This window comes from Agelaius phoeniceus, chromosome 38, assembly GCF_051311805.1.
Source record: "Agelaius phoeniceus isolate bAgePho1 chromosome 38, bAgePho1.hap1, whole genome shotgun sequence".
Taxonomy (NCBI): Eukaryota; Metazoa; Chordata; class Aves; order Passeriformes; family Icteridae; genus Agelaius; species Agelaius phoeniceus.
Window position 1 is genome coordinate 1,431,464 of NC_135304.1, and position 14,035 is coordinate 1,445,498.

Consider the following 14,035-nt stretch of genomic DNA (forward strand, 5'->3'; position numbering starts at 1 on the left):
TGGAGCTTCATTGGGGTTTGGAGGAGTTTCCAGGGCTTTGGGGGAGTCTTGAGGGGTTTTTAGGGGTCTTTGGGGGAGCTTGGTCGGGATCTTGAGGGGGTTTGGGGGAGCTTCATTGGGGTTTTGAGGAGTTTTGGGGAGTCTTGAGGAGTTTTCAGGGGTTTGGGGGAGTCTTGAGGGGTTGAGTCTTGAGTCTCTTTGGGGGAGCTTGGTCCTTGGTCGGGATCTTGAGGGGTCTTGAGGGGGTTTGGGGGAGCTTCATTGGGTTTTGGAGGAGTTTTGGGGGGTCTTGAGGAGTTTTCAGGGGTCTTGGTGGAGCTTCAGTGGGGTCTTGAGGAAGGCCATGGTGGGTTTGGGAGCCCTGCTGGGTTTGGGGGTGTCTGTACCGTTTGGGTGTGTCTGTGCTGTTTTGGGGTGTCTGTGCCGGGTTTGGGGGTGTCCCTGCTGGTTTTGGGTGTGTCCCTGCCGGTTTTGGGGGTCCCTGCCGGGTTGGGTGTGTCCCTGCCGGTTCTGGGGTGTCCCTGCCGTGTTTGGGGGTGTCCCTGCCGGTTCTGGGGTGCCACCACCACCATCGCTGTCCCCCAGCCCAACATGGCCAACACGGTGAACGCGGCGCTGAAGCCGCTGGAGACGCTGTCGCGCATCGTGAACCAGCCCAGCGCCTCTTCGGGGCCAAGGGCTCCTCCAGCAAGAGCAAGGCCGAGGGCAACGGGGGCGCCCGCGACGCTGGGGCTGCACCCCCTGACGGAGGTACCCCCATAATGCCCCCCCGGGTACCCCCATAATGCCCCCCGGGTACCCCCATGAGCCCCCCGGGTACCCCATAGCCCCCCCGGGTACCCCCATAATGCCCCCCCGGGTACCCCCATAGCCCCCCCGGGTACCCCCATAGCCCCCCTGGGTACCCCCACAATGCCCCCCCAGGTACCCCCATAACCCCCGGGTACCCCCATAGCCCCCCGGGTCACCCCACAATGCCCGGGTCACAATGCCCGGGTACCCCCATAGCCCCGGGTACCCCCATAGCCCCCCCCGGGTACCCCCATAATGCCCCCCGGGTACCCCCATAATGCCCCCCGGGTACCCCCATGAGCCCCCCGGGTACCCCCATAGCCCCCCCGGGTACCCCCATAATGCCCCCCCGGGTACCCCCATAGCCCCCCGGGTACCCCCATAGCCCCCCGGGTACCCCCACAATGCCCTGGGTCACCCCATAGCCCCCAGGTACCCCCATGACCCCCCCTCTGGGTACCCCCATAACCCCCCCCGGGTACCCCATAGCCCCCATAACCCCCCCCCGGGTACCCCCATAGCCCCCGGGTACCCCCATAGCTCCCCGGGTCACCCCATAATGCCCAGGTCACCCCATAGCCCCCGGGTCACTCCATAGCCCCAGGGTACCCCCATAATGCCCAGGTCACCCCATGATGCCCCGGGTACCCCCATAGCCTCCCGGGTCACCCCATGACCCCACTGGGTCACCCATAGCCCCCCCGGGTCACCCCATAGCCCCCCGGGTACCCCCATAGCCCCCAGGGACACCCCATAGCCCCCCGGGTACCCCCATAGCCCCCAGGGACACCCCATAACCCCCCGGGTACCCCATGACCCCCTGGGTCACCCCATAGCCCCCAGGGACACCTCATAACCCCCGGGTACCCCCATGACCCCCCCCCCGGGTACCCCCATAGCCCCCCCGGGTACCCCCATAGCCCCCGGGTCACCCCCATGACCCCCTGGGTCACCCCATAATGCTCGGGTACCCCCATGACCCCCCCCGGTACCCCCATAACCCCCCGGGTACCCCCATAGCCCCCCGGGTCACCCGGGTACCCCCATAGCCCCCCCCGGGTACCCCCATAATGCCCCGGGTCACCCCATAACCCCCCAGGTCACCCCATAACCCCCTGCCACCAAGGGTCACCCTCCTGTGCCCCCCCAAAACCCTGTGACCCCCCAGGGGACCCTCCTGTCCCTCCCATACCCCAGGGGTGCCCCCCTGTCCCTCTCCATGACCCCCTGTCCCCCCCATACCCTGTGACCCCCTCAGGGGACCCTCCTGTCCCCTCACACCCCCTGTGACCCCCCCCCTGTGCCCCCAGGGGACCCCGGGGACCCCCGAGCCCCCCGAGGAGGACGCGGAGGCGGCGCAGGCCGAGGCGGCCGACGGGGACATGGACGGCGAGGCCGAGGGCGACGCCGTGGGGCTGGCGGGGCAGCCCGAGGGGCTCAGCACCCAGGAGATGCAGGTCGGGGACCCCTCCCCAAAAAATACCCCCAAAAATCCCCGAGTGACCTCCAAAAATCCCCCAAGTGACCCCCAAAATCCCCGAGTGCCCCCCAAAAATCCCCCCGAGAGACCCCCGAGAGACCCCCAAAAATCCCCCGAGTGCCCCCCGAAAATCTCCCGAGTGCCCCCAAAAATCCCCCGAGTGACCCCAAAAATCCCCCGAGAGACCCCTGAGTGCCCCCCAAAATCCCCCGAGACCCCCCGAGTGCCCCCAAATCAGTGCCCCCCAAAAATCCCCCCGAGTGCCCCCCAAAAATCCCCCGAGTGCCCCCCAAGACCCCTGAGTGCCCCCAAATCCCCCCGAGACCCCTGAGTGCCCCTAAATCCCCCGAGAGACCCCTGAGTGCCCCCCAAGACCCCTGAATGCCCCCCAGAAATCCCCGAGAGACCCCCAAGTGCCCCCCGAGTGCCCCCAAATCCCCCTGAGAGACCCCCGAGTGCCCCCAAATCCCCTGAGACCCCCGAGAGACCCCCGAGTGCCCCCCAAAAATCCCCCGAGTGCCCCCCGAGTGCCCCCGCCCCCGAGCTGCGCGTGCCCGCAGGTGGAGAACGAGCTGGAGGATCTGATCGATGAACTGCTGGAGAGGGACGGCGCCGACGGCAACAGCGCCATCATCGGTGAGGGACAGCAATGACCAATGGGAGTGACCAATGGACAGAGTGACCAATGGGCAGAGTGACCAATGGGAGTGACCAATGGACGGCAGAGTGACCACGGGGCAGAGTGACCAATGGGGGCAGAGGGACCAATGGGGGCAGAGGGACCAATGGGGACAGAGTGACCAATGGGCAGAGTGACCAGTGGGGGCAGAGGGACCAATGGGAGTGACCAATGGGGACAGAGGGACCGATGGACGGCAGAGTGACCACGGAGCAGAGGGACCAATGGACAGAGTGACCAATGGGCAGAGTGACCAATGGACAGCAGAGTGATCAATGGGGACAGAGTGACCAATGGACAGCAGCGTGACTCTCAGGACATCAAGGTGACCCCGTGGCCATCAGAATGACCCCAGGCCACCAGGCTGACCCCAGGCCACCAGGCTGACCCCTGGCCGTGTCCCTGTCCCCAGTGAGCCGCTCGGCCGAGGATGAGTCTCAGGAGGACGTTCTGATGGACGAGGCTCCGTCCAACCTCAGCCAGGCCTCGACGCTGCAGGCGAACCGCGAGGGTGGGCACGGGGCCGGGGGCATGAGGGGGACTGGGAGGGGACTGGGGGGTACTGGGAGAGACTGGGAGCATGCTGGGAAGCACTGGGAGGGATGGGGAGAAACTGGGAGGGACTGGGGGGCACTGGGAGGCACTGGGAAGGTCTGGGAGCACACTAGGATGCACTGGGAGGAACTGGGAGGGACTGGAAGATACTGGGAGTCACTGGGAGGCACTGGGAGGAACTGGGAGGCATTGGGATCCACTGGAAGATACTGGGAGGAACTGGGATGCACTGAGAGGAACTGGGAGGCACTGGAAGATACTGGGATGCACTGGGAGGGACTGGCAAAAACTGGAAGATACTGGGAGGAACTGGGATGCACTGAGAGGAACTGGGAGGCACTGGGAAGGTCTGGGAGCACACTGGAGGAATTGGGAGGCACTGGGAGGAACTGGAAGGTCTGGGATGCACTGGAATGCCCTGGGGGGGCGTTGGGCTCCTTATGGGATTTGGGTTGGGGATTTGGGATTGGGAGGGGGATTTGGGTTGGGGATTTGGGGGATCTGGGGTGGGGATTTGGGGGATCTGGGGTGGGGATTTGGGGGATTTGGGATTGGGAATTTGGGGGATTTGGGATTGGGAATTTGGGGGATCTGGGGTGGGGATTTGGGGGATCTGGGTTGGGGATTTGGGGATTTGGGATTGGGGATTTGGGGGATCTGGGATTGGGGATTTGGGGGATCTGGGATTGGGGATTTGGGGGATCTGGGTTGGGGATTTGGGGGTGTCCCTGGGGTCGGGGGTCTCAGGACCCCCCTACAGCCCCCCCCGTGCCCCCCCCCAGACTCCATGAACATCCTGGACCCCGAGGATGAGGAGGAGCACACGCAGGAGGAAGACAGCAGCGGCAGCAACGAGGACGAGGACGACAGCCAGGACGAGGAGGAGGAGGAGGAGGAGGAGGATGAGGACGATCAGGTGGGGCTGAGGCACCGAGGGGCCCCCAAAACTCAGGGGTGCCCCCAAAGGTTGGGGTCCTCCCTAAATAATGGGGCTCTCGCTGTGCCCTGTTTTGGGGTCAGGGCGTCACTTTTGGGGTTGGGGTCCCTGTTTTGGGGTTGGGGTCTGTGTTCTGGGATTTGGGGTCTCTGTCTTGGGGTTGGGGTCCCTGATTTGGGGTTGGGTGCCCTGTTTTGTGGTTGGGGTCCCTCTCCTGGGATTTGGGGTCCCTTATTTGGGTTTGGGGTCCCTGTTTGGGTTTGGGGTCCCTATTTTGGGATCGGGGTCCCTGTTTTGGGGTTGGGGTCTCTGTTTTAGGTTGGGGTCCCTGATTTGGGATGGGGATCCCTGTTTTGGGTTGGGGTCTCTGTTTTGGGTTTGGGGTCCCTGTTTTGAGTTTGGGGTCCCTGATCTGGGTTTGGGTCCCTGTTTTGGGTTTGAGGTCCCTGATTTGGGGTTGGGGTCCCTGATTTGGGTTTGGGGTCTCTGTTTTGGGTTTGGGTCCCTGGTTTGGGTCAATTTTGGGGTGAAATTCCCACTTTTGGATCGGGGGGGTTATTTTGGGGCGAAATTCCTCAGTTTTGGACAGGGGGGGCTATTTTGGGGTGAAATTCCCCAATTTTGGATCAGGGGGGCTGGGGGTGGGGGCTATTTTGGGGTGAAATTCCTCCCTTTTGGGCCGGGGAGGGGCCGTTTTGGGTCCAAACCCCCCAGTTTGGAGCCCGCTGACGCCCTGGGGGCCCTGCCAGGACGATGAGGAGGGCGAGGAAGGCGAGGAGGAGGAGGATGACGACGATGGCTCGGAGATGGAGCTGGACGAGGATTACCCCGACATGAACGCCTCCCCCCTCGTGCGCTTCGAGCGCTTCGACCGCGACGACGACCTCATCATCGAGTTCGACAACATGTTCTCCAGCCCCAGTACGGAACTGGGGGCACTGGGGGGCACTGGGGGGACTGGGGGGGACTGGGGGGGACTGGGGGGGGGATTTGGGAACACTGGGAGGGACTGGGGGGCACTGGGGGCACTGGGAGGGGATCTGGGGACACTGGGAGGGACTGGGGGGGGACTGGGAGCGACTGGGGGGCACTGAGGGGGGACTGGGAGGGGATTGGGAGGGGACTGGGGCGGACTGGGAGGGACTGGGAGGGACTGGGAGGGGATTTGGGGGCATTGGGAGGGGATTTGGAACACTGGGAGGGGATTTGGGGACACTGAGAGGGACTGGGGGAACTGGGAGGGGATTGGGAGGGGATCTGGGGACACTGGGAGGGGATCTGGGGACACTGGGAAGGACTGGGAAGGACTGGGAGGGGATTTGGGGACATTGGGAGGGACTGGGAAGGACTGGGGGGCACTGGGAGGGAACTGGGGGGGACTGGGAGGGGATTGGGAGAGACTGGGAGGGACTGGGAGGGGATTGGGAGGGGATTGGGAGGGGATCTGGGGACACTGGGATGAACTGGGAGGGACTGAGAGAGACTGGGAGGAACTGGGAAGGGACTGGGAGGGGATCTGGGGACACTGGGAGGGGATTTGGGGACACTGGAGAGACTGGGAAGGATTGGGAGGGATCTGGGGACACTGGGAGGGGATTTGGGGACACTGGGAAGAACTGGGAAGGGATTAGGGGACACTGGGAGGCACTGGGAGGAACTGGGAGGGGATTTGGGGACACTGGGAAGGGATTTGGGGACACTGGGAAGGGATTTGGGGGCACTGAGAGAGACTGGGAAGGACTGGGAGGGGATTTGGGGACACCCTGTTGTTTTTGTGGTGTCTGACCCCCCATTTCCCCCTTCCATGGTTTTTGGGGTGTCTGACCCCCCATTTCCCCCCTCCCCGTGCTTTTTGGGGTGTTTTCCCCTATTCCCCCATGTTTTTGGGGTATCTGACCCCCATTTCCCCCCTCCCTGTTGTTTTTGGGGTGTCTGACCCCCATTTGCCCCCTCCCTGTGATTTTTGGGGTGTTTTCCTCAATTCCCCCCATGGTTTTTGGGGTGTCTGATCCCCATTTCCCCCCTCCCCGTGCTTTTTGGGGTGTTTTACCCAGTTCCCCCCATGTTTTTTGGGGTATCTGACCCCCCATTTCCCCCCTCCCTGTTGTTTTTTGGGGTATCTGACCCCCATTTCTCCCCTCCCTGTGGTTTTTTGGGTGTTTTCCCCAATTCCCCCCATGTTTTTTGGGGTATCTGACCCCCCATTTCCCCCTCCCCATCCTTTTTGGGGTATCTCACCCCCATTTCCCTCCTCCCTGTGTTTTTGGGGTGTTTTCCCCAATTCCCTCGTGCTTTTTGGGGGTATCTAACCCCCATTTCCCCCCTCCCTGTGATTTTTGGGGTATCTAACCCCCATTTCCCTCCTTCCTGTGCTTTTTTGGGTTATCTGACCCCCCATTTCCCCCTCCCCGTCCTTTTTGGGGTTATCTGACCCCCCATTTCCCCCCTCCCCGTGCTTTTTGGGGTGTTTCCCCCAATTCCCCCCGTGCTTTTTGTGGTGTCTGATCCCCATTTCCCCTCTCCCCGTGCTTTTTGGGGGTGTCTGATCCCCATTCCCCCCTCCCTGTCCTTTTTTGGGGTATCTCACCCCCATTTCCCCCTCCCCGTCCTTTTTGGGGTATCTGACCCTCCGTTTCCCCCTTCCCATGGTTTTTGGGTATTTTCCCCAATTCCCCCCATGGTTTTGGGGGTATCTGACCCCCCATTTCCCCCCTCCCTGTCCTTTTTTGTGGTGTCTGACCCCCGTTTCCCCCATTGCAGCCGACATCCCGCCGTCCCCGGGGAACATCCCCGCCAGCCACCCTCTGCTGGTGCGGCACGCGGAGCACGGGGGGCTGGGGCTGGGCGCCGGCCCGGGGGGCGCGCGCCTGGCGCAGGGGCTGGGCCGGAGCCAGCGCACGCTGCGGCAGCTGACGGCCAACGCCGGCCACACCATCCACGTGCACTACCCGGGGGCACGGCAGCCCAACCCGCCCCTCATCCTGCAGCGGTGAGTGAGCACGGCTGGGAATGTCCCAGTGCTGGGAATCACCCAAATCCCCCCTAGGAACACCCCCAAACCCAACCCCAAACACCCCCGATCCTGCAGTGGTGAGTGAGCGATGGGAACGGCCAGAGACACTTTGGGGTCACCCCAAATCCCCCCTGATCCCCAAACCCAACCCCAAACCCGCCCCTCATCCTCCAGCGATGAGTGAGCACTGCTGGGAATGTCCTGAGACCCTTTGGGGTCACCCAGATCCCCAGGGAATACCCCCAAACCCAACCCCAAACCCGCCCCTCATCCTGCAGCGGTGAGTGAGCGCCTGGGAACGGCCAGAGATCCCTTTGGGGTCACCCCAAAACCCCCCTGATCCCCAAACCCACCCTGATCCTTCAGTGGTGAGTGAGCACTGCTGGGAGCGGCCAGAGATCCCTTGGGGTCACCCCAAAACCCCTGGGAACACCCCAAAACCCAACCCCAAACCCGCCCCTCATCCTGCAGCGGTGAGTGAGCACGGCTGGGAACATCCCAGTGCTGGGAATCACCCAAATCCCCCCTAGGAACACCCCCAAACCCGCCCCTCATCCTGCAGCGGTGAGTGAGCACAGCTGGATATGTCCCAGTGCTGGGAATCACCCAAATCCCCCCTAGGAACACCCCAAACCCGCCCCTCATCCTGCAGCGGTGAGTGAGCACAGCTGGGAATGTCCCAGTGCTGGGAATCACCCAAATCCCCCCTAGGAACACCCCAAACCCGCCCCTCATCCTGCAGCGGTGAGTGAGCAATGGGGGCAGTGGCCAGAGACCCTTTGGGGTCACCCAAATCCCCCTGGGAGCACCCAAAACCCCTGGGAGTGCCCAAATCCCCCAGGGAACACCCAACCTTCCCCCGATCCTGCAGCGGTGAGTGAGCGCGGCTGGGAACGGCCAGAGATCCCTTGGGATCACCCCAAAACCCCTGGGAACACCCCCAAGCCCACCCCTCATCCTGCAGCAGTGAGTGAGCACGGCTGGGTATGTCCCAGTGCTGGGAATCACCCAAATCCCCCCTAGGAACACCCCAAAACCCAACCCCAAACACCCCCGATCCTGCAGTGGTGAGTGAGCACGGCTGGGTATGTCCCAGTGCTGGAAATCACCCAAATCCCCCCTAGGAACACCCCAAACCCGCCCCTCATCCTGCAGCGGTGAGTGAGTGCGGCTGGGAATGTCCTGAGACACTTTGGGGTCACCCAAATCCCCAGGGAGCACCCAAATACCCTGGGAGTGCCCAAATCCCCCAGGGAACACCCCAAACCCGCCCCTCATCCTGCAGCGGTGAGTGAGCGCTGGGGGCAGTGGCCAGAGACCCCTTGGGGTCACCCCAAATCCCCCTGGGAATCCCCATCCACTGCCTGGGCTTGTGCCACAGCCCCTTCCTGGGGACCCACAGCCCCAACCTGGGGGTCCCAGAACCCCAACCTGGGGTCCCACACCCCATGAGCCCCCCATTAACGCCCCCTAATGCCCTTCCCAGGCTCCTGGGCCCCTTGGCAGCTGCAGACATCCTGCACCAGGGTGTGCCCCCAAATGGGGGTCCCACAACCCCAACCAGGGGTCCCACACCCCCTGAGCCCCCCAATACCCTCATTAACGCTCCCTGACCCCCTCCCCAGGCTCCTGGGCCCCTCAGCGGCCGCAGACATCCTGCACCAGGGTGTGCCTCCAATTGGGGGTCCCACAGCCCCAACTGGGGGTCCCACAACCCCAACCAGGGGTCCCACACCCCCTGAGCCCCCCAATACCCTCATTAACGCCCCCTGACCCCCTCCGCAGGCTCCTGGGCCCCTGGGTGGCCGCAGATATCCTGCACCAGGGTGTGCCCCCAATTGGGGGTCTCAGAGCTGCATCCGGGGGTCCCAGAACCCCAACCTAGGGTCCCACGACCCCCTGAGCCCCCCAATACCCTCATTAACACCTCCTGATCCCCCCTGAGCCCCCCATTAACGCCCCCTGCCCCTCTCCGCAGGCTCCTGGGCCCCTCGGCGGCCGCAGACATCCTGCAGCTGAGCAGCAGCCTCCCGCTGCAGAGCCGGGGCCGGGCGCGGCTGCTGGTGGGCAACGAGGACGTTCACATCATCGCCCGCTCCGACGACGAGCTGCTGGATGACTTCTTCCACGAGCAGGGCAGCGCGGGCAGCCAGGCAGGCGAGTGGGGGCACCTGGGGGCACCTGGGCACACCTGGGGACATGCGCGGCACACCTGGGGACATGGGGGGGACTTCTGGGCACACCTGGGGACACCTGGGGGCATCTGGGCACACCTGGGGACACCTGGGGGTACCTCGGGGTACCTGGGGACAGGGGGGACACCCACAGCCAGGCAGGCGAGTGGGGGCATGTGGGGACACCTGGGCACACCTGGGGACATGCGTGGGACACCTCAGGATACCTGGGCACACCTCAGGGTACCTTGGGACACCTGGGGACACCTGGGGGCACCTGGGCACACCTGGGGACATGCGCAGCACACCTGGGCACACCTGGGGGCACCTGGGGACACCTCGGGGTACCTGGGCACACCTGGGGACATGGGGGGGACTTCTGGGCACACCTGGGGACACCTTGGGGTACCTGGGCACACCTGGGGACACCTTGGGATACTTGGGCACACCTGGGGACATCTTGGGACACCTCAGGATACCTGGGCACACCTGAGGACACTTTGGTGTACCTGGGGACACCTTGGGATACCTGGGCACACCTCAGGCTACCTGGGCACACCTGGGGACACCTTGGGACACCTGGGCACACCTGGGGGCATCTTGAGATACTTGGGCACACCTAGGGACACCTTGGTACACCTGGGCATATCTGGGCACACCTGGGGACACCTTGGGATACTTGGGGCACACCTGGGGACACCTGGGGACACTTTAGGATGGGGGGGAGACCCACGACTGCGCAGGCGAGTGGGCACATCTGAGCACCTGGGGGCACCTGGGGGCACCTGGGGACAGGGGGAACCGGCAGGTGAGTGGGCACACCTGGGGACACCTGGGGGTACCTGGGGACATGGGGGGACACCCAGAGACACGGAGAGTGGGCACAGGGACATTTGGGGACATGGGGGGGGACAGGGAGAGACCCCCAAAACACGGCACAAACACAGGGACACGGCAGGGGCGGGGCCTGAAGAGGAGATGGGGCTTAACGGGGTGTGGCCTGTTGGGAAAGGGGTGGGGCTTAAAGGGGTGTGGTCTGGGAGGGAAGTGGGCTTGGCTGATTGACAGCTTGGGGTGGGTGGGCTGAGACGGGCGTGGTCTCATTGGGGGCGTGGTCCCATTGGGGCGTGGCCTCATTGGGGGCGTGGTCCCGTTGGGGGCGTGGCCTCTGCAGCCTCCAAAGCTCCCAATTCCCCTCCTCAGGGACCCTGTCCAGCATCCCCACGGCCCTGACGCGCTGGACCGAGGAGTGCAAGGTCCTGGACGCCGAGAGCATGCACGACTGCGTGTCTGGTGAGACCCCGGGAAAGGCCCCAGACCCCCGGGACCCCCCAGGAAAACCCCGGGACCCCCCCCCGGGAAAGCCCCCAGACCCCCGGGACCCCCCCAGGAAAAACCCCGGGACTCCCCCAGGAAAACCCCCAGACCCCCGGGACCCCCCCAGGAAAACCCCTGGGACCCCCCCAGGAAAACCCCCAGACCCCCGGGGCCCCCCCAGGAAAACCCCCAGAGCCCCCCAGGCAAACCCCCAGACCCCCGGGACCCCCCCAGGAAAACCCTCGGGACCCCCCCCAGGAAAACCCCCAGACCCCCGGGACCCCCCCAGGAAAACCCTCGGGACCCCCCCCAGGAAAACCCCCAGACCCCCGGGACCCTCCCAGGCAGCCCCCAGACCCCCGAGTCTCGCGCTTCCTTCCCCTCCCAGTGGTGAAGGTGCCCATCCTGGGGGTCCCACCCACCCCAAACCCCCCGTTTTTCCCCCCCCAGTTTTCAAGGTGCCCATCCTGGGGGTCCCACCCACCCCGGGGTCCCACCCACCCCGGGGTCCCACCCACCCCAAACCCCCCATTTCCCCCACATTGATCAAGGTGCCCATCCTGGGGGTCCCACCCATTTCCCCCCTCCCCGGTGGTGAAGGTGCCCATCCTGGGGGTCCCACCCATTTTCCCCCCCCCAGTGGTGAAGGTTCCCATCCTGGGGGTCCCACCCACCCCAAACCCCCCGTTTTCCCCCCTCCCCAGTGGTGAAGGTGCCCATCCTGGCCCGGCTGGAGGCGCTGCGGGACGAGGAGCTGGACGAGCGGCGCGAGAAGCGCCGGCGCCAGGCGGCCGAGGACGAGGCCAAAGGCGCCGAGCGCGGCCCCGAGGACAAGGACGGGGCGGAGACCCAGGTGAGAGACCCCCAAAAAAAACCCCCTGCCCCCCAATAAAAACCCCTTTAGGATATGGGGAAGGGTTCCCCTCCTTCATTCCCCGCCTTCCCAATCTCCCGCAGGACGCGGCGTCCAAAGCCGGCCCCGCTTCGGCCGATGTCGCCCCCCCAGGTAAATCCCTCCAGCTCACCTGGGGACCCCCCCCAACCACCACCTCCCAACGGCCAGAACCCCCCCCCAAAATACAAAACCAAGGCCCGAATCCCCCCCTGGAGCTGGCGCCGCGCGGGCTGAGGTAGTAGATTGTATAGTTGGAGGGTCACACCCCCGTCTCGGAGATAACTATACATTCTACTGTCTTCCTCGCGCGGCGCGCGCCGCCGCAGCCGGGGGGTCCCGGGGGTCCTGGGGGGTCCTGGGGGGCTGCAGCAGCAGGGGGAGGGGGGGTTGGATATCCCTGCATCTCCTCACCCCACCAGCACCTGCAGGAGTGGGGTTAAAATGGGGAAATTGGGGGTTTTTGGGAGGGTTGAAAGGGAGGGGTTGAATGGGGAGGTTGAGGGGGTTGATGGGGTTTTGGGGGGTGGGATGTGCCCCACCCTAAATTGTGTCCTGCTCTCCCCAAAATCGTCTCCTCCCCTGTAAATTTTCTCCTTCCCCCCCCCAGAATTTTCTCCTCCCTTCCAAAATTGTCTCCATCCCTCCCCAAAATTGTCTCCTCCCCCCCCAAAATTGTCTCCGTTCCCCCCCCAAAATTGTCTCCATTCCCCCCCCCAAAATTGTCTCCGTTCCCCCCCCCAAAATTGTCTCCATCTCTCCCCAAAATTGTCTCCGTTCCCCCCCCAAAATTGTCTCCATCCCTCCCCAAAATTGTCTCCATTCCCCCCCCAAAATTGTCTCCATCCCCCCCCAAAATTGTCTCCACCCCCCCAAAATTGTCTCCATCCCTCCCCCAAAATTGTGTCCGTTCCCCGCCCAGAATTGTCTCCTCCCCCCCAAAATTGTCTCCACCCCCCCCCAAAATTGTCTCCATCCCTCCCCAAAATTGTCTCCGTTCCCCCCCCCAAAATTGTCTCCATTCCCCCAAAATTGTCTCCATTCCCCCAAAATTGTCTCCTCCCCCCCCAAAATTGTCTCCATCCCCTCCCAAAATTTTCTCCATCCCCCCCCCCAAAATTGTCTCCATCCCCCCCCAAAATTGTCTCCGTTCCTCCAGAATTGTCTCCGTTCCCCCCCCAAAATTGTCTCCATCCCCCCCCCAAAATTGTCTCCGTTCCCCCCCCCCAAAATTGTCTCCGTTCCCCCCCCAAAATTGTCTCCATTCCCCCAAAATTGTCTCCCCCCCCCCAAAATTGTCTCCGTCCCCCCCCCAAAATTTTCTCCATCCCCCCCCAATTGTCTCCATTCTCCTCCCCCCCCAAAATTGTCTCCGTCCCCCCCAGAATTGTCTCCATCCCCCCCCCAGAATTGTCTCCATCCCCCCCCCAAAATTGTCTCCATCCCCCCCCAAAATTGTCTCCATTCCCCCCCCAAAATTGTCTCCATCCCTTCCCAAAATTTTCTCCGTCCCCCTCCCAAAATTGTCTCCATCCCCCCCCCCAAAATTGTCTCCATCCCCCCCAGAATTGTCTCCATTCCCCCCCCCAAAATTTTCTCCTCCCCCCCAAAATTGTCTCCGTTTCCCCCCCCCCCAGAATTTTCTCCTCCCCTCCAAACCCCCTCCTATCCCCACTCGGGACCCCCTCTCACTCGAGGGCCAAGCTGGATGTCTGGGATTCCCCAAAACAGGGGGAAAAAAGGGAGCTTGTGGGGTGGGGGGGGTGGGGGGGGGGCTCCCAAATCTCTGGGTGTCCCCCCCCCCCCAAAATGTTGATCCCTGCGTGTGTCCCACCCCCCCTCCCCTCCCCTCCCAGAACACAGCGGGACCCCGGGAGAGACCCCCCCTCCCGGCCCCCACCGGACTCTGGTGATGCTGGAACCGACGCCGACCCCCCCAGACCCCCCCCCAGGAGCCCCCCAAATCCCCGCTCGCCCCCCCCAGCCCCCCGAACACGAAGAGGGGGGGCCTGGACGACCCCCCCAGGACACCGAGGCCACTCAGATGGAGCTGTCACCCGCCCCCACCATCAGTGAGTGCTTGGGGGTTTTTTTGGGGGGGTGGGAATCCCTTGAGGAATTTTTTTGGGGGTTTTTCTCCTCTTTGGGGTCTCCCCAGATTTTGGGGGGGCTCCAGTGTTCCTGATCCCCCCTTCC

The 14,035-nt window shown here is 63.8% G+C and overlaps 1 protein-coding gene across 1 annotated transcript in view; it reads left to right on the forward strand.

Annotated features, from left to right (window-relative positions):
• HUWE1 (HECT, UBA and WWE domain containing E3 ubiquitin protein ligase 1) overlaps positions 1-14,035 on the forward strand; it is a 106,261-nt gene that overhangs the window by 54,965 nt on the left and 37,261 nt on the right. The window contains 12 exon segments of the mRNA XM_077172441.1: positions 586-750; positions 2,103-2,249; positions 2,833-2,908; positions 3,364-3,462; positions 4,289-4,422; positions 5,193-5,364; positions 7,204-7,432; positions 9,435-9,613; positions 10,834-10,923; positions 11,652-11,800; positions 11,905-11,953; positions 13,696-13,911. Of these exon segments, the coding sequence (XP_077028556.1) occupies positions 586-750; positions 2,103-2,249; positions 2,833-2,908; positions 3,364-3,462; positions 4,289-4,422; positions 5,193-5,364; positions 7,204-7,432; positions 9,435-9,613; positions 10,834-10,923; positions 11,652-11,800; positions 11,905-11,953; positions 13,696-13,911 (1,705 nt within the window).